Source organism: Aythya fuligula, chromosome 3 (genome assembly GCF_009819795.1).
Source record: "Aythya fuligula isolate bAytFul2 chromosome 3, bAytFul2.pri, whole genome shotgun sequence".
NCBI classification, from domain to species: domain Eukaryota; kingdom Metazoa; phylum Chordata; class Aves; order Anseriformes; family Anatidae; genus Aythya; species Aythya fuligula.
In genome coordinates, this window is record NC_045561.1 from 12,734,652 (window position 1) to 12,754,117 (window position 19,466).

A 19,466-nucleotide genomic window follows, 5' to 3' on the forward strand; every position below is an offset into this window, starting at 1 on the left:
ACCCAGCAGGGTGCTGCCCCCCCTCCCCAGGCACTCACCCCTGGGCCATGATGGCGGAGGTGAGGAGGGCGTCGAGGAGCGCCACCTTCAGCAGCACCACGCGGGCGGCCGCCAGCAGGGCGGCGGAGCCGCAGGCACGAGGCCCTGGAAGAGGGGAGGTCAACGTAGCTCCCACAGGAGGCCGGGGGGCCGCACCGTCCCCACACGGCCTCCAGAAGTGTGGCGAGGCTGGGAGGGTGGCCTCCAGGCTCCAGGGGCTGTGGGCTTCCTGGGGTCTCACATGGCATCCATCTCCTGCCTCCATCCATGGATTTCAACCCCAGCCTCTATCCTGGGTCTCCATCCTTGGTTTCCAAACCCAGCCTCTGTCCCAGGCCTTCATCTCCAGCCTCCATCTCCAGCTTCCAACCCCAACCTTCACCTCCAGCCTTCAACCCCAGCCTCTATCCTGGGCCTCCATATCCAGCCTCCAACCCCAGCCTTCATCTCCAGCTTCCAACCCCAGCGTCCAACCCCAGCCTCTATCCCAGCCTCCATCCCCAGTCTCCAACCCTAGCCTCCATCCCTGGCTTCCAACCCCAGCCTCCATCCCAGACCTCCATCTACAGCTTCCAACCCCAGCCTCCACCCCAATCCTTCATCTCCAGCCTCCAACACCAGCCTCTATCTCAGACCTCCATCTCCAGCTTCCAATCCCAACCTCCATCCCTGGCTTCCAACCCCAAGCCTCTATCCCAGGCCTTCATCTCCAGCCTCCACCCCTGGCCTCCATCTCCAGCTTCCAACCCCAGCCTCCACCCCAAAACGTTCACCACTCCCACCAGAACCCAGTTTAACACCCCCTCACCCCCTCCCCAGTCCATCCCCACCCAAGCCTCCAGCCTCCCAGCGGGGTTTCCTCCCTGTCGGTGAATTTTCGGGCCACCACCGCGGCCGGGCACTCACCGATCGCGGTGCTGGGGCACGGCTCTGCCTCCTCACCTCTGCCTGCGGGACGGGGAGCAGCTGGGGAGGTGGCTGCAGGTGCACATCGGGGCTGGCCACAAACCCCTTCCTGTGCCCCAAACCGAGGGCAACGTTCGCCCGCGGGGCCTCGCACCTGCACCCCACCATCACGGGAGCCTCATTCAGCTCCGTTCCCACCGAGCCGGGCAGCGGGGACACCCTACCTGTGACGGGGACGGGGCTGGAGCTGCGTGCCGGAGCGGTGCTGTTGGGCCCCACGTGGCAAGCCAGCAGCCCACCTTGCGGGGGGCTTTCGGGGAGGATGGAGACGGCGCAGACGGTGCCGCCGTCCTCCGGCGAGGCCCCGTAGGTGAAGGACTGCAGGGCGCTGCCGTTGCCGCTGGAGATCCAGACGGCGTCGCCGGAGCCGGGCAGCACCTCGCTCACCACGCACACCACCAGCTGCCGGCGCTGCCCGTCCACCACCATGGTCAACGGCGGCGCCAGCGTGGGCACGGAGGCTCCGGAGGCTGCGAGGAGGCGGGGTGGGACCATGGCTAAGCGCTGGGATCCCCTCGCCCTTCGCACCTCGCCATGGATGACCACCATCCTGCCCCGGTGCTATGGGTGGAGGACCCACCACCCTTGTGTCTTGTCACCCTGGTACTCACGGGGCAGGAGCGGGAGCAGGGTGGAGGCCAGCAGCATGCAGAGCACCTCCATGGCAGCAATAGCAGCAATAACAGGACCAGCAGCAGCAACAGCAGCAGCAGGAGGAGCAGAACCAGCAGCAGGACCAGCAGCAGCAGCAGGAGCAGCAGCGGGGCTCAGCCCCTCGCCACCTCCACCTGCCCCTCGCACCTCCCAGCCCCCGGGGGAGGAGGCTGCGAGGCTGGGGCAGCCTCCGCCGTGGTCCCGCCCCCCCTCCCCGCCCCGCCGCCGTGGTACGGCCCCGGGCAGCGCCATGGAGCCGGCCCGCACCACCGCGCCCTCCCCGCAGCCCGCGGGGGGGGAGGAGGACGCGGAGCCGCCGGCCCCGGCCGCCCCCTCCTCGTTCGCCGAGCTCCTGCGGCTGGTGCGCAGCGGCCGCAGCCCGCCGGGGGTGCGCAGCCCACGGGCAGCCCCCACCGGGGACACCCCCACGGCCTCCAGCCTGCCGCGGCCCAAAAAGCCCTGGGAGAGCCGCCCCGGCCGGCCCTGAGCGCAGGAGGCACGGGAAACCCTTCCCTTCCCTTCCCTTCCCTTCCCTTCCCTTCCCTTCCCTTCCCTTCCCTTCCCTTCCCTTCCCTTCCCTTCCCTTCCCTTCCCTTCCACCAGGCACCAGCTCCAAAAGAATTATTTTTATTTAAGAAACATATAAAGAACTCTTAACAAGTGAAAAATTCTCCTTCGTGCCCCCACCGCAAGCAGCGGGGCCCAGCAGGTCCCAGCAGCAGCCTGGCTCTCCCCAAACACGCGTGGGGCATCAAATCTGTGCTGCTGCCTCCAGGGACTCGAGACGGGGAGCCTGAGCCTTGTGCCTGCTCCCCCCAGCACCGCAGAGCTGCTGGAGACAAGGTAGGAGCCAGGCTGCAAAGCCGTATCTACTTCTCTTCTTCAGCCAAATGCAAAAAAATATATATAATAAAATAAAAAGTTACAGAACAGTGCAACGCACTGTCAGTCCCAGCATTCACTTCATGCTGTTCTCTGACCTCTTTGTCTCCGCGGCTGCAGCCAGCACTCAGAACGAGGACCCCCACACACACTTTCCTGGTGGGAGCATTGATATTGCTTGATTTCCATACACCGTATCTCGACAGCTAGTGATCCTTTACAAAGGGTAAACAAATGTCGGCGGAGCTGCATTTCTTCTCGATGCAGCTTCACGAGTTGCTAAGACGGCCCCATCTCGGTACAAACCTCAAATTAACCTTGCAACCGTTTGAAGAACTTGAGAACGGACTGAAAGCTTCAAGCCCACCGGGGGCAAACGCAGGACTAACGCGTTCTTCCTCCCTCCCTGCAGCACAATCACGGCTCCAGCGTCAGCCTCAGCTTGATGTTCATGGCTGCCAGCTCTGCCACGAAGTAACGGAAGACGTGGGGCACTGGGATGACCTGGATGGTGTCCACCCGGCCGCACAGCAAGCAGGAATACCTCCTGTTGCTCGCCACGGAGGAAGGCGGCGGCCGCTGCAGCAGAGGAGAGAGCATGCTGCCGCAGCTCGTGCAGACGTAGGCTTCGGAGCCATCGGAGCAGCTGAAGAGGCGGTCGTGCAGCAAGAAGGAGGTGCCGTGGGCCAGCAGCGCATCGCGCTCCATCTCGCCGAAGCGAATCCCGCCTTCCACGTTCCTCCCCTTGATGGGCTGGTTGGTGACGGAGTCCCGAGGGCCCGTCGTCCTCACCTGGAACTTGTCCGAGACCATGTGGCGCAGGCGCTGGTAGTACACGACTCCCACGAAAATATCTGCCTCCAGCTCCAGGCCGCTGATCCCACTGTACATCTTCTCCGTCCCGAAGAAGTTGTAACCCGCGCTCACCAGCGTTTCGCCGAAGTATTTCAGAGCAGAGTCCTCCTCCGAGAAGGTGAAGGGAGTGGCATCGTAGCAGACGCCGTGCAGCGCTGCCGACTTCCCCGCCATGCTCTCGATCAGCATCCCGATGGTCATACGGGAGGGGAACCCGTGGGGGTTGAAGAGGATGTCTGGGACCATCCCGTTCTCCGTGAACGGCATGTCTTCAACCGGCCACAGCTGGCTCAGGATGCCTTTCTGCCCGTGACGGCTGGCGAATTTGTCGCCCACAGTTGGATTTCGGGGAACTCTCAAGGTGATGCAAACCTTCTTCAATTTCCCGGTGCCGCGGTCGTTGCTGCATAACTTGATGTTGTCTACAATGCCCACCTCCTTATTCCTGTGTGGGTAGAGAAACGTTCACAGCAAAGGTGTCAGACAGGCTCATGGTTTTTAAGGAAGGGAAGCAGAGGAAGGAAACCAAACCATTTTTTTAGTCTAATAAAGTGCTCGGGATCACTGCACTTCTTGGGAAATACCATTCAGGGAAATCAGACTGTGTAAGAATTAGAGCAAAAAAAAAAAAAAAAAGATAAAAAAAAAAAAAGCATCACACAAGTGCCATCCATTTGTTGTTTCTAATGCTAGAAGCACAGCTGCAAGCTGCCACGCAATGAGGTAGCGTGCCATCCATGATTTCAAATAAAAGTAATTTAAACCAGGTTCATCAATGTCACACCCAATCTGAGAAAACTTTTGTTTTGTTTTGAGGCAGCAGCAGCCCTGCCTCCCCAGTAAATTCTCACTGTCTTGGTGGGATACTGAAATAAATAAATATGTTTAGAGCAAAGCAAGAGAGGAAGGCTCAGGAACAGAGAGTGAAGGCATGGTGTGAGTTGACACAGCCTTTGCCAACAAGTTCAGGGGTGTGCTGCTTCTCCACGTGCACCCACAGCCTGATGTTTCACATGGTGGGTGCCTGCTGCAGGCTTAACTTGTGTTACACTGCCCAAACTCTCAACTTGTTTTAGAGGTTTTTTCCCTTTCTCCTTTGAATGCAACCAAAGTAGAGACCATCACAAGGAAAAAAAAAAAAAAAAAAAAAGAACTGCAAGCTTGTTCAAAGTTTTAAGTCAAAGCCTCTGTTCATCTCTTCCTAGCTGTGCTTAAGACCTGGCAGTGTTAAGACCTGCAGCACGCTTCTGATGCTAAGGAGAACTTCAGGGTGCAAGGTCCCTGGAGAAACTGGGGGTAGGAGCCAACACTGAGGGCAGGGAACTCCACCTCTCCATAGGAATCCAAATAATGACCCAATCTGGATCTGATCTGATTTGCCTTCTCAACATGAATAATAAATAGCATAATCCTCACACTATAAATGTTGTAGAGAGACACAGAGAGGACCTCAAGCTGTATGGATAACTGCATACATATGAGTACAGTCTTTGGTAACCAAGCACTTTCTTGTATTTTGCTGTTGTTGTTTTGTGTGTTGGTGGTGTTGTGTTTGTGTTTTTTTTTTTTGGACAGAACACTTTATCCTATTCAATTAACAAAATGCAACAAAAGATGTCAGAGGAAGAGTTCTGGGGAGACAGCAAAACATTTCTGGAGGCTCTCTTTTCACCAGTCTCAGATCTGTCTCCTGGGTAAGTCAGGCTTTGCAGCTCTTCAGCATACACTGGCTTAGAGGAAAGCCACAAAACATGCACATAAGTCACCTGTACCATGAATTTCATGTTCCATCAACATGTGCATGTTTTGTGGCCATTTGAGGAGGAAAGGAACCCCTGGGAAGATCACGCAGCTGATCAGGGGCCACTGCTATCAGACTGCTCACAACTGCATGTTTGTTTGGGGCCAGGAAGGACAAGCTGAACTTACTTATAGTATACAGTGAAGGTCTCCCCTGTGTTGAGGTTCATGTAGCTGTAGAAGGGATCCCCTGGCTGTAGGATGGAGCCAATAAAAGGCAGTCCATCAGCATCTAACTTCTCTGCAACATTCGGGTCACCAGGCCTGGCACCAAATACTAAATTATCATCTCCCCTGTTGGCTTTAAGGGAAAGGTCAATGCTCTCCATCTTGATAACACTTCCGTAAGCAAACCCTCTCTCCCAGGAAGATTTGTTCACAATCTAAGAGGAAGAAGAAAGACCTGTTAGAGATTTGCTAGTAACTTCAAGGAAAGCATTTCCATTCTGATCCAATGCTCATCTTTTTAACAAATTCCTTCTTTTGGTGGCTCACCATTGCATCTTCCATGTCATAGCCACTGTAGGAGATGACAGCCACAATGGCGTTGGTACCGACTGGGTAGCTGTCCATGCTGTAGAAGTCGTACATTCTGGGCCTCACCAGAGGGCTCTGGGGCGTATGAAGGAGGTACAGCTTGTTATCCGAGCGGTCCCTGTAGTTATAAACTGGAAACCCCATGGTTTGCTTTCCTGTAAAGAACGAAAGTTGGATTTATTCAGGATCAATTCAAAGTCAAGCCACGTTTCATCCTCCGGGTATCTTGCTAAGAACAAGGCTGGAAATGAGTTAGAGGAATTACCAGTTTTAAAAACCATAGAATTTAATAATTGCTCTAAATCCAGTTATAAAAGTTTCTGAGCCATGCGCAATATTCAATTCCCTTCATGGTATTACATAAGGAATATTTGTAATTTTTTGTCTTTTCTGCAATTTCAGAATCTCTGATAACATTTTTCCTCCTTTGAAGTTTCCCATAGTGAGGCATACTTTACATATTTCCAAGCCACAAAGCATTTGCTACTGCCAGGATCAATGTACTGGCAGGAAAAACAAGTTTGGAACAGAGTTACATTGGTACTTTCAGAGAAGTATGAAAACTTGGTAGCATTTTAAGGACATCTTTCTGATAATATTACCAGAAATGTAATATGCTGTGGAGATAATGAGAGCTGCTCTCAGTTCCTACCACATGCTTCTCTTAGCTTGCCTTTTTTAAGTAAGATTCTTGCAGGCCGCTTGCACATCAGACAATTGAAACCTCATGTACTTACCCACCCCAACTGCCTTCAGACAACCAAATAAATCAATTTAAATGCTGACAGAGAAAAAAAAAAAAAAACATGCTGTTGCCACAGCACTGTATTACCATCCCGCAACAGATGCCTAGTAACTGTCCTCTGAAAACTGAGTGTCAAGACATCACAGTGACTGAAAACAGGTGGCAAAGAAACCTGCACTACTGCACAGCCTCTGCTCTAGCTACTAGTCAGAAGCAGCTCAACCTGGCAGCTGGGGGGATGGCAGCACAGTTGTCAGATATTAACTCCCCTACGCAGCTGGTGCAGTGCCCCTAGCTTGTCTATATGATCAACAACCTCAAACAGGAAAAAAACACACCAAAATAGATATGTGAGAGATTCCCCCCTGGCTCCTTTGTGCCCAGGGGCTCGCAGCACTAGGTGCTACAGTACTTACCCATCTGGCACTGATACATGTTTCGTGGACTTTGGTTGTGGTCGGAGAAGGGGATGAGGTTGGCCACCACGCTCAGAATGCTGTGAGGGAAGAGCTCCAGGTGAGTGGTCACTCCAGGAACCACCTCTGACTCCATGGTGGCCACGTTCATGAAGATCTGCAAGAATCAAATCAGATAGGTCAGGAAGAAAGCAATTTAAACCTGCCTGTGATTACTTTTCATTTCAGTTTTAGCTGTGTTTTTTGTCTGCAGCTTAGTGCAGGCAAGAAAAACATGACAACTGTTAAATTACTACTACAATCACACCTAACTGCATGGACAGCAAGTCTGAAAATATAAAACTGCAGTAACATGGAAAGGAAAGGTGACAAGTTATGAAGTTCCCAAGCAAGCCACTACCTGTTTCTGCAAACTGCCCTGGGCAGCTGTGATATAAACTAAGATGAGATAGTACACACAAGACAGCAATTTTTCACCTAAGAAAATCTAGACTATGTTAATACTGAAAGCAGACTCAAGTATCTCAAAGACCCCTACAGTCCACCTGTAAGAAACATACCAGAAGCTGATCAGCTAGAAGTGAGAAAACCCTTTTGTCACCTATTTTTGCTCTTCAGCACGATCTCCCTATGGCCCATTCTCAGCTCCTTTGACAAACACTTCACAAAATAGTGCTTTTGACAGAGGATACCTCTGTAAAACTTTGTTCCAGCACTTTAAAAAGGAAATATGCAAAACATACCTGTTCCAGAGTGCCAATCCATTCTTTCCTTCCGTACAGCAGGTTTTTGACAGGCCGCACCATCCGGCAAGGGGTTGTAAAAATGAACAACCCAGGATACAGACTGGGTTTTCCTGTCATTGGGATAAGGACCACTTCTGCCCGTGCAGGAAATCTTTTCTCTTGAGTTATCTGTTTGTGCAATGAAATAACAATTTAGAAATACAAACCAGTATTGCTTTAGTTAAGTTGCATCCAGTCGGCTAGGTTATGCCCACAATGAAAAGTTCCAACCACTGATGTAGCTCGTAATATAGAATGAAGAACAGATTTAAAAAATATTTCTAGAAAATTCTCCACCAAGAAAAGGACAGAATACTTATTTTTCAAAAAAAAAAAAAAATATCTCTAACAATGACAAGTTCATAAACCAATAGACTGAACTTATGAATGTTAACAAGAAAAACCTGATAAACCCACTCCAGTACTAACATGCAGACAAAAAGTCTTATTAGGTTAGATTTAAAAAATAAATGGAAGTTATGAAGAAAGTTCTAAACATGCCTATTTTTGACCACTACATACTGAGGGCGTTATATATAAGTCACATTTTAAATAATACAACCTTAAAACGTCGGAGGGCTTCTGCAACCTGAGGAGCCAGGTCCCACTCCACCCAGCCCACCACGGCGCCGTCCAGCACCACTCTGTAACACTCAGCGTAAGGCCTACTTGGAGTTGCGTCAATGGGGACAACACCTGTGAGAAGGAACAGACAAAAAAAAAAAACAACACACAAAGCACACGTTACTTCTGCAGGAAACCTCAAATCCACACCAAAAAGCTTCATGAGATCAGAAAATTTAGACCACCTGTAGAGTGCAAAGCTGTAGATGACTTGATGGAAAAATATAAGATGTGCACAAGTGAGAATGCCATTCCCTGCCCACTCCCCAACAATTTTTGGAATGACATAGGACTCCTGTTATTGCAGCAGTCACTGGAAGAGCTGCAGTTTAATTAAAGTCACTGGCAGCGTTAGGAAGGCAGTTTTATTCAATTTCTCACTGCTCGGACTGTGCAATTCCTTGCATTCAAGTGAATGTCTTCACTCTACATTACATGGCTAAGACATTTATTTTGAACTTTACATTCTCCAGAAGGTTGGCAAGCCTATATAAGCAACATGCTACTTGCCATTCAGCAGAAGCACATTAAGAAGAACAGGCTTACCTTGATTTCATCTTCTAAAGTTAAGAATTTACAATAATGGTATCTGGAGAACATTTCCCAGATATGGGTTTGTAGGGCAGAAAAGTAAAAAGGAACAAAAAGGAACTGCTCCATTAAATGTTCAAGCCAGCAAAACGTACCTAGGGCACATAACAAAGGTGGAAGGTCTCTCACAGGCACTATCTCTGTCACTATTTCACACACAGCTGTCATGTGGTTCATCAGACCGCAGGGCTCTCCATCAGGGGTGTCCACAGGGCACAGGAACCCCCAGGATTCGGGCAGCAGCTTGCGCACAGTTGTGGTTCTCATCTGGGCAAAGGCCGAGCCTCTGTGTATGCAGCGGAAGTGGGAAAGGTAGCGAACGAAATTCAGCTTGTCTCCCACCACACACAGACCGCTGTCCTGTAACATGCCCAGGCCTAGGAACAAAATTGAGATTTATGTCAGGACGTTGCCCAGCTTTGACACATAAAGCATGATGCTACAACGCTGCTTCCTATTTCTCACTGGTAAGACCTAAAGATGCTCACACAGGATCCCAACAACAGAAGGTACACATGCATTTAAGCAATTCAGTGACTTGTCAAAGACCTACAGACTTTAAATTCCAAGCTATGGCTTAAAATCCAACTCCTGTCAGAGACAACTAGAAATAGTTCCTAGTGAAGTGACTTGGGGATTTGCTCCTGATACTTCTTAACAAAATTCTGCGGCCTTCTAATCTCACTTCATTTTCTAGTGAGCGTTAAGTAACCACACCAGCACACTCCATATGCCAGAGAAACAAAGAAATATACATTATTAGAGTGAAGCAATTTCTCTGTGTTATAACTCACATTATTAATGGGGCAGTCCTCATAAACAAATGCCCCTTTTCTGTCTTATGTCCTATCTTTTAAGAAGAAATAATCTTTAGGAAAACAAAAATATGGTTGCTCGTTCGGACAACGCTAAATTTAATTTCAACTATTTATCCGTGTAGTGGCCTTGCTTTAATAACTAACATGTTTTATACCATGCATAAGAATCTATGCTTGAAGACAAATCCCCCCCTTTTTCCAACTATCCCTTTCCCCAAACCAGTCTTCATCAACTCAGTCTATCATTTCTGCATTCAAGTTGCTCTCAGTTAAAAGCTCGATATTATATTGTTTCTCATACTATGCAAGATGAAAAAAGACTTTTTAATCCTTAACACTCACCAGTTTTAGATCGCAGGTTGCCAGTTGCAAGAAGATACTCAAATGCCTTGGTAACATCTGCTGTCATGCTGAATGCCTTGATCAAGCTGTCTGCGTTTATGTTGATATCTGCCTTTTCTGTTCTCTTCTCCAAAACAAATCTAACAGACTGCAGCCAGTTCTCAAGCCTCTCCTATGGTTTGAAAGTGAGAGTTTTAAATTGAAAACTGGAAAATAGAGACTCAAATTATGAGTGTTTAACTGGTTATGCGTGCTACAGAAGTCTTCTGAAATCAGCAGGATGGACAACTTTCAGCAAAGTGGAAGCTTTCTGACCATATTTCCTACACTGACTTTATTGTATCTAAGTGCTCGCAGTATCATGCCAGTGTAGACCTGCAACAAATTGCCTACTCAAAATCTTAGCAATCACTTCCACCCAGACTGGTGGTGACTGTAGTGAATAAAATACTGTAACAGAATTTCATAAAAAGCAAATGAGTCCCAAAGCTGAGAGTATACATATAATCTGACCACAAGACTAACTCCGCTCTTTAGCCTACTAAATACAGTGATGAATTTAAAACCATGTCATGAAGCAAATTTAGGCACCAAAACTTGAAGGCCATGGTCCCAAAGAATTTAAAAATCACTGAGACAATGTGAGACAGTGGATTCGATTTTTAAGTGTAACTTTATCATTGCTGTAGTCTTGGACACTAAATAAAAACAGGGAAAAGGAGGCAGAACACCATACCCATGAATACTTCAGATCTCCACGCTGCAGCCCCCCCACGGGTGGAGGAGCCCCTGGTGGAGCAGGTGGATGTGGCCTGGAGGAGGCTGCGGCCCATGGAGAGCCCCCGCAGGAGCAGGCCCCGGGCCGGAGCTGCAGCCTGTGGAGAGGAGCCCACGCAGGAGCAGGGGGTCTGGAGGGAGATACCCCATGTGATCTTACCTTTAAGAACATAAGGTAAAGCTGTCCTGGAGTAAGCACTTCTTGATTCATCAGACTGTCAGGATTATCCTCCATGCACTCTCCTTTGGCAAAAGCATACAGCTTTCGGGTCATCATACAAAGCAGGTAGAACTTCTCAGTTTTGTCTGTTAAGTGTATGCAGATACACTTGCTGGAGGAAGAGAAAGAAGGACAACTAACACCATCTCTTCACGCTAGCTGCTCTTCACATTCTTCCTAAAATATCTCAAAACACTTTTTACATGCCTATGCTTATCCACATACACGCAACCAGACCACTCCCCAAATCTGAACTGGATTCTAGTAACAGATCACAAAACATTTCTGTCTGGCCACAGAAAATCCAAAACTCTGTTGCTATCAAACCCTTGCATAGAAGAAAAAAAAAAAAAAAAAAAAGAAAAAAAAAGGCTGAACGACATTCTAGTGCAAGCAGAAAGGAAGGTTATTCCTAATTCCCAATTAAGCTGACAAACTGCTTTCCAAATAGACCATTGAGATAACTCGCCTTCCAAGACACAAGTGCAATCATTTTTCAGCATGTCAGCACACAAGAACCTGTCAGTTTCTGCTGCTGCTCTATATTGCCCCCCCGCTGAAGCCTTTACAACTTCACCGTAATGACAAGCCTCCAAAGGCTGATTCTGAGGCATGTTCTGGCCAGGCAGAAGTTATGATACAAAGTACATCCCAATTAATGCTTTCCACTATTCCCACTCTTCTATCTCCCCAGCTTAGACAGACAAGGTTACAGAACATATCCGAGGGGAAAAAACACCCTAAGAGTAATTCTCTTCGTTCTAAATACGATATAACTTTCTTGAAATTATCCACCTGTTTCTCAGTACAAAGTGCTGTACTTCCAGCGCTGTAAGTGCCCCTGAGGCACCTGAAGACTGCCTCAATGTTTCCAGCAACCTAACCCCCCCCCCCTATTTACAAGTACTCAAGGGCAGAGCCATCCCAAACGATCCTTTTCAAATGCTAAAATACCTCTCAGAGAACTAACACTTGAAAAATAAATGACTTGGTTGAATGCTCATCACATTGACCATCTCAAAGCTAGCTTATTCCACGGAAGAAGTTAGATTTTAAAACATCTGGAAGCTAAATTGGCTTCTAAACACCTAATTCCTACAATTTTAATAGATAAATGCTATTCTCGTAACAGTTGCCCATTACTGTGTGAAACAGCTGAGAAAATGCCATTACTGTTGGCCAACAAGATTAATTTCAAGCAGTCCACACACGTACCTGTAACCTTCTTTTCTTTAAGTGAAAATTCCAGTTTTTCATCAAATACATCAGAAAATTACATCTAAATAACAACGAATGCTCTTCTCCTGAAACCATTTTGTAGGTATTTGTATCAATCTGTAAAATCTGTACTTTAGAACACCACAACTACAGATTAATATCCTCAAGTCCCATCAAGAATTGGCCACTGGCTATCATTTCATGTGTGCATGAAAATCTTAAGAAAGGAAGCGTGATGGCAGAGCATTCTTAAAGCTGCTTGTAATTTCAGTGCAATCACGCTGAATCACACACTCCGAGATGCATACATACATACTTGAAAATGAGATCTGCAGCCTGTTCATTGCTGTACCACTCTGGGAGGTTCAGTTTTACTCTGAAGCTCTTTCCAAGGTATTCAAGGACGTTTTGCTGTGTGTAACAGCCTGCATCCGCTACTGCTCTCAGCATCTCAGTAACACAGTTCACGTAAAAGGTGTCGTTTTCCTTATCTTTGACCAGCTCTTTAAAAATCTGGTAGTCTGTGAAATTAACTAATGCCTGAAAGACAAAAGGGTATAAGATCAGAAAACAAAAAAACAAACAGCCATGAAAATGCTGGGCCATAAAACACTGAAAAAGCAGAGCACCCCAATGATTTAGGTTCTTCAGTTCTCTGAAAACACCCTTCCACCATGCAAACTGAAAAATACTGTGGGGTTAAGGGGCTTCAAGAGTAGCACTGAGGATCATGAGTAGCCCCAATCCAATAAACCTTGGAAAACAAACAAAAACTCACACCTTCTAAATTAACAGGTTTCTTTTGATTACGTTAGATTTACTTGTATTTATATATATTATACAGACACACGCATACATATACTTTTTTTTTTTTTTTTTTAACTTCATAACTTCACTTAGAAACATGAATTTAATTCACCGTTGTCTCAAGCTACTTCTTATCCCTAACGAAATCAAAAGACAATTTAGCCTTCTGATGATGGCCATTACAATTCACTTTAGCTTCAGCACTTCATGTTCTAAAGCTCATACTTAAATCCAATGTTCTTAGGTCTTGGTGTTATAACGGTTGCCTAATTGTTTCTTTAAGTCAGGGTTAAGCAAATACATTGCACACTAATGACTTCTCTATTTGCAGACAAACCTCCCTCATCTTTAAGCGAACTGTTTGTCTACCATGTTTAAGAAGCCTTCAAGAAGTTCATTAAAAATGGAGGCTGTATGAAAAATACACCCAGGCAGATTTCTTTCTCAAAGGGGGCAGCACAACCTCTGCAGTTATGTATTTTGCCGCTTGGTAAGTCATGATACGAACAATCTAGAACCAGCCACAGACCACACGCAGCAAGGAGGAACTGGAATCGCAGCCAGAAGAACCAGGCTGCCACAGCAGGACCTGGACAGGCCACAGAAAACCAGCACAGAACTAACCTCAACTGATGCTGGGGATGGGGTGAAAGCCTAGGGAGTGCTTACTCTTGAAAGAACTCAAACTTCAGACAACACAGCCTGCTTAACCTGAGATCTCATGAGCTAACAAAGTCAGTATAATTCTCTTGCTTATTAAAACTAAGAGTAATTACCTATTTCTGGTAACTACTTTTGTTGAAACAGCAGACTGGAGAAAAAGTGAAACGTATCATGCAACAGCAACACAAATAGAGCGGGTTGTAAGTACACACAAATTCCCTGACACTGATTTATGCAGCGGAACACAAGGTGTAGTGCCACAGGCCTCTGACTTGCTCTTACCACTTTGCTGCTGTACATAAAATACACAGATGACATACCCCGGACTCTGCTATCAGAGAAAGCATGCTTTACAAGAAATTTGGAAAGCTTGACTGAAGTCAAACTTTTGTCTGCTAGCTGAATAACAATTTAACCCACCCAATGTGCTCAAACTGGTTTTTGTCTTCCAGTTCTTACCGGTTTTCAGTTCCAATCAGAAACAGCGTTTAATTTTTCTCCTCAAAAATTAACCCAGTTTACTGGTTTAGTTTTACATGAGACTACTTGATTTTAATGATTAATACTAATATAGATGAGAATTGAACTGTTTCTTGTTTCTGCATTAAAGAGATTACCAAAACCTTTCAGATGAGGTGCCAAACCCTTAAACTCCATTTATCCACAGCATTCATTGGTAAGAAGCCATAAAACCTTACCGAACTCCCCCCTCCTCTCTTTACCCTGCATGCATTCCCTCTGCTGCAACTGTGTACTGCATTACACGTACAGGCTCAGTTTGGTCTACAGTTCTCCAGCCAATATAGGAAGTATGAGAGAAAATATTTCTTATGGAATTAGCTGATTCAAGCACTATTTACCTTAAGAGCAAATCCCAAGGGAAGGAAGAACAACTCTTTCTGAAAAATGAAGTTCAACATGACACAACCGTTTTCCAAGTAGTGAAGGTTCATATTTATTGCAGCGTGCTCCTCCTTAACGCAGTGCATCACTACTCCTGCAAAAATTAACACAAGCAAAGACCAACGTGAGCTGTGCAAAACCAGCTGACTGCATTTCTGTGACAAGTCCAAACAGGTGAGACAGTTCATTAGGCCATTAGCTAAGTTGTGTTCTCAACCACGAAGAACCAAAAGGCAGGCAGATCTCTGATTTCAGCATCAGCATCTCATTTAAAATGAAGATAGTAGCTCAGTTTGGTTCTTAATGACAAAATCTCTAAGCAGCCACAGCATTTGCTGAGAGGCTCACAGGACGCATAAAGCTTTTAAGAAATGGAAAGCCCTAAGACTCATCTCTTCTATCTGGAATTGCAGGTCAAAAGTTTCCTAGTCCTGTTCTAGGATGTCCACTGCAGGAGAAATTAAAATAGAACAAATGTGACTGTCTAAACTGGCCCTCCCTCAACATAAATTTACAGGGAACTGCAGTGTGTTCTGAAACACCATGGTTCTCAAGTCAGCAGACGGTAATGCTCGAGTGCAAACCCCTAAATTCTCTTGTTTAATGCCAACTCATTTACCCGAGTACACATGGCAAAGCTATGGACCCTGGTTAATCTGTTTTATGTAAATTACAGATAGCATTTTGGAATACAGAAAACTAAATTCACTGAAACAACTTCAACACTTTACAATGACTTCTACAGAACATAGGATTCTAGTTAGTCCTTCCATGTAACAACAACTTCATGCACTCCACAGCCTGGAATACAATCTCCTTGCTTAGCATGGGCAGCTCAGACAACGCCACAAGGCAAGTACCTGCTTCGTACTTACATCATTATGGTGTTGTCAACCCCCCTGGTTTTGTAGTAAAATTTATCTCAAAATATAAACATTATGCAGTTAAAAAAAAGTAAAAATCAGCTATAGTTGGTCATTTCCATTTGTCCACACGTATTTACTGGAGGGATGCTGCAGGAAGCTCCTTAGCTTACCATACTCTGTGAAGCCTGGGCCTCTGTTTTTCCACTTGTGTCTTGTCATTGCAAGAGGGAAATTTCGCCTGGGCATAATCAGCATTCTAATAACTTTTTCTAAGCCATTAATTATGAAGTAGCCTCCCATTTCCTGCCAGGAAAAAAAAAAAAAAAAAGAATAATGCTCGTAATGTGCTTAAATATTCATAACATGTTTTAAATAAAAGAAAAAACAGCTCACATTATTTTGTGAAAGCAAACATTTAATATTTCAGCTATGAAACAGCAAGAAACACGTTTCAGCACTGTACTTGAAAAGGCTGCACTCTTTGTCAGCGACCTTTAAGTCTGATTCTAGCATACAGTGCAAGGAAATGGATGCATGCTCCTTCATTTCAAGGGAGGAAAAAAAAAAAAAAATCTATGTGGCCAAGTAAATAGCTCCGAAGAGCTCATGTTAGAAGTATTTATTAACAAAAAAAATATTAAAAAAATAAGTTATAACATTGAATTTTTAGACAAAAAGAAACTTTGGTGCAGTAAACCTCCCTCTGGTCACATATAAGCTTAACACCAATAAATTCATAGCTCCCCAAATTGTGTGTCATTAAAAAAAAAAAGTGTTCTAGTGATTAATACTAGGAATAAGGGTACAAGTGGCTTAGTAGAGGGACCAGCAATAAGTACTTCTGTATTTAACTGCCCACAGATGAGAGGAGGTAAGAAAACATTTGTAGAAGACAACCAAAAATAAGAAAAACCTCTTCCAATGTCTGCCGTAAAGAGCGAACATCCAGAGAATGTAAGTCAAGCTTAAAACACAAATTCTCATGTCCTCTAAGTTGTTGGCCCAATGTACTGCTCATGTAAAATGCAGATTTTCCTGACCTGCAAAATCCTCATTACCTCTTCCTCCTCATGGCGTTGGATGAGCTCTTGGGGAGACAGATTATAGAGGCTGCACAATTTAGACTTCACCATAATTGGAATATACCCCACAGGATGTTTAATAGTCCCTTGTGGAACGCCATTCACTGACCAGCTGATGTCAACCTAAAATGATACAACAAGAACAGTGAGCAAAGTAAGCTGCCCTTTTACTTTCCTCACATATTAACTGCACATTTAACATGACCACCAATCTGTTTCATCAACTTTTGCCACTTTAAAATGGTAATAATCATAATAAAAAGCAAAACTAGTAAATACATAGATAATATACTCTGGTAAACAGTCAACATGAGTTTCCAGAAGAAAATCATACAAGTGTTGAACTAGATGAAGAAGCTGCTAGTAGGGTGTATGAAGTTGCTAAGAGTTTACTCTGCCTTTCAGACCTCTCAAAAAAGCAGCCTAAATAGAAAAGGCTGCCACAGGGTAGGAAAGGAGGCCTAAAAAGTTAACACACAATTAAAAGAAAAAGTAGAAGAAAAAGTGTTCAATGAAAAGACATCCAGATTACAAGCATTTCCTAAGACTTGTCCACTTAACGTTTTCATAAGTGAATTGAAAGGTGAGAAAGAAAAGCGTACTGATAAAGAAAATTTATTTACAACAGTAAGATCTGGCAGTGGGTTTGGAGAAGGATGATGCCTTGACTGTACGAAACAAAGTGATAAAATGCCCAGCGGAAGGAAATAATCCCGATTTTATAGGCAGAATAATGAACGAGCTTTAAAAAATATACTGCCCCTTAGTATGTAATACTGAGGGGCAGCATTGTAACATAAAAATTGTAATATGAAATATTACATTGTAATATGAAATCATTGGTTCAATACTGGCATGAACTGGTTTCTGTGTGACAAGCTGCTCAGCAGACCATGGCACTTACTGTGGAGAACTGAGAATAATTCCATAGTGCTACGTCCAGTTAAAAGCAGTGTGGTGAAGACAGGGAATGATCATATGCTGCTTTTTACTGTGCAAGAGCGGGAGTGGACGAGAACAAGTAAGACTTTTTCCACACAAGGCACAGCAAAAATGTTTTGTTCCAATATGTACACAGGTTGAAAAAACAATTAAATACACATAGAAAAAAAAGGAGGCAGATAATACAGTTAAGAAGAATGAAAGCATCTCTAGCTCAGGAAAATCCAGGAGTCGTTGGGAAAATAGCCATGAACAACGTGTGACTGTCACACTTTTATGTTCAGTCAAGATGTTTCACTTGCAGTAGGTTTTACCTACTTGTTGTAATGCTTCAGAGAAAGGAAAATAAAAGCTGAAACAGCAAACAAGCATTCGCTTGCAGGGAACACATGGAAATGTGCAGTACAGTCCCAGTTACAGAACTGGGACAGAAAGCAGGTGGCCAGCCACACGGCAGAACAAAGTATTTGCTAGGGATGCTTCTTCAGTCACATGTCAGAGCAACCCAAAAAAATAATGAGATTATACAAACAGGAAGGATTTATAATTCTGGGCTTATTTGAAACCTAGATCCAGGCAAAAAAAAGGATTTTAATTATAACATTGTGAGAGTAAACTTGTCTCCTCCTAGGATTTCCTGAACTGGCTGCCTCATTTTGTCACAAATTCGACAGCAGAGGGAAGAACACGATTAAGATCCTGTGGGGGGGGAAAGGGCAGAGGAGATGGGGTCTCTTCAGAGTTCAGTGTGAAGAAAACCAGCTCACTGGCACCGCACACGGGACACGACTCCCGGGAACACCCCAAAAAGTCGGTGAACCTGGAAAAAAAAAGGGCGTTGAGCTGAACCTCACCGTGATCTTGCCGCGGTAGGTGCTGCGCAGCCCCCGGCACTCGGCGGGGAACACCTTCACCTCCCGGCACACCGCCCCCTTCGGCACCATGGGCGGCGAGATGGCGGCGCCGGCGATGGCCAGCGACACGCGGCTGTCCCTCAGGGCGAACTCCAGCGGGGCGATGTCCTGCGGGGAAAGAGGGACACACGCCTCAGCGGGATCCGCACACACACACACACCCCCTCCCCACACCCTCCTCTCGGCTCCCCCAGACCTGCAGCGCTTGGTACACCCCCTCGCTGATGGCGTAGTTGAAGGAGTCGATGTGGGCGGCGGGCAGGTCGCGCTGCACCCCGCTGCGGAGCCGCGGCCGCCGCCTCATGCGGCGCTGCTGGCCGCCACCCGGCCCCCGGCCGCCCTCCATGCCGCCCGCACCGCGCCGCCTGCCGGGATGCCGCGGGGCGGGGCGGGCAGCGGCAGCACTGCAACCAGTAGTAGCAGCAGCAGCAGCACTAGTAGTAGCAGTAGTAGTAGCAGCAGCAGTAGGGGGCGCTGCGGCAGCCACTGCCACGTGCTAGCCCCATGCGCGCCTCCCCCCTCCTCACGCCTCACGCCTCAAGCTATGCCTCCCCTCCAGCCCCACAAAAAAAAATTGGGCTCCCCGACACCCCCCCCGCCGTGTGGGTGCTGGAGGAGTTGTGAGGTGCTTATCTGTGAGGTGCAGGCATGCCCTGCCCACGCCACGGGTGCCGTCAGGCCGCCATGTCACACACTCGTGCTCCACACGCCGCTGCCTCAGCGCTGTTTACACCCCCAGGGTTGCTTCCCGTTTGGGGGAGTTGGTGCAATGTGAGGTGTCCCACTTGGAAATGGGTGGTCTTTCAGGCTCCTTCCAACCCAAACCACATAAGACATCATTACTGTGTATAAATATCTAAGGGGAAGGTGTCATGAGGATGGAGCCAGCCTTTTTTCAGTTGTTTCCAGTGACAGGACAAGAGGCAATGGGGACAAACTGAAGTAAAAGACGTTCTGGCTCAATATGAGGGGACACTTCTTTGCTGTGAGGGTGACAGAGCACTGGAACAGGTTGCCCAG

General features: G+C 46.6%; 2 protein-coding genes across 2 annotated transcripts; both read right to left on the bottom strand.

Annotated features, from left to right (window-relative positions):
- Positions 1–34: 34 nt before the first annotated feature.
- On the bottom strand, positions 35–1,668 carry PTCRA (pre T cell antigen receptor alpha). The gene is made up of 4 exons (XM_032183713.1): positions 1,617–1,668; positions 1,170–1,475; positions 946–987; positions 35–144 (listed from the first exon to the last, which is right to left on the bottom strand). Exons 1-4 carry the CDS (start codon positions 1,666–1,668, stop codon positions 35–37), a joined length of 510 nt encoding a protein of 169 aa, XP_032039604.1.
- Positions 1,669–2,286: 618 nt separating this feature from the next.
- Positions 2,287–18,780, bottom strand: POLR1B (RNA polymerase I subunit B). Its single transcript, XM_032185185.1, has 15 exons — positions 18,643–18,780; positions 18,387–18,554; positions 16,567–16,713; positions 15,679–15,811; positions 14,600–14,736; positions 12,586–12,809; positions 10,992–11,163; positions 10,055–10,226; positions 8,990–9,271; positions 8,242–8,375; positions 7,638–7,808; positions 6,895–7,051; positions 5,692–5,888; positions 5,326–5,579; positions 2,287–3,841 (listed from the first exon to the last, which is right to left on the bottom strand). Exons 1-15 carry the CDS (start codon positions 18,748–18,750, stop codon positions 2,959–2,961), a joined length of 3,339 nt encoding a protein of 1,112 aa, XP_032041076.1. The 5' UTR covers positions 18,751–18,780; the 3' UTR covers positions 2,287–2,958.
- Positions 18,781–19,466: the final 686 nt, after the last annotated feature.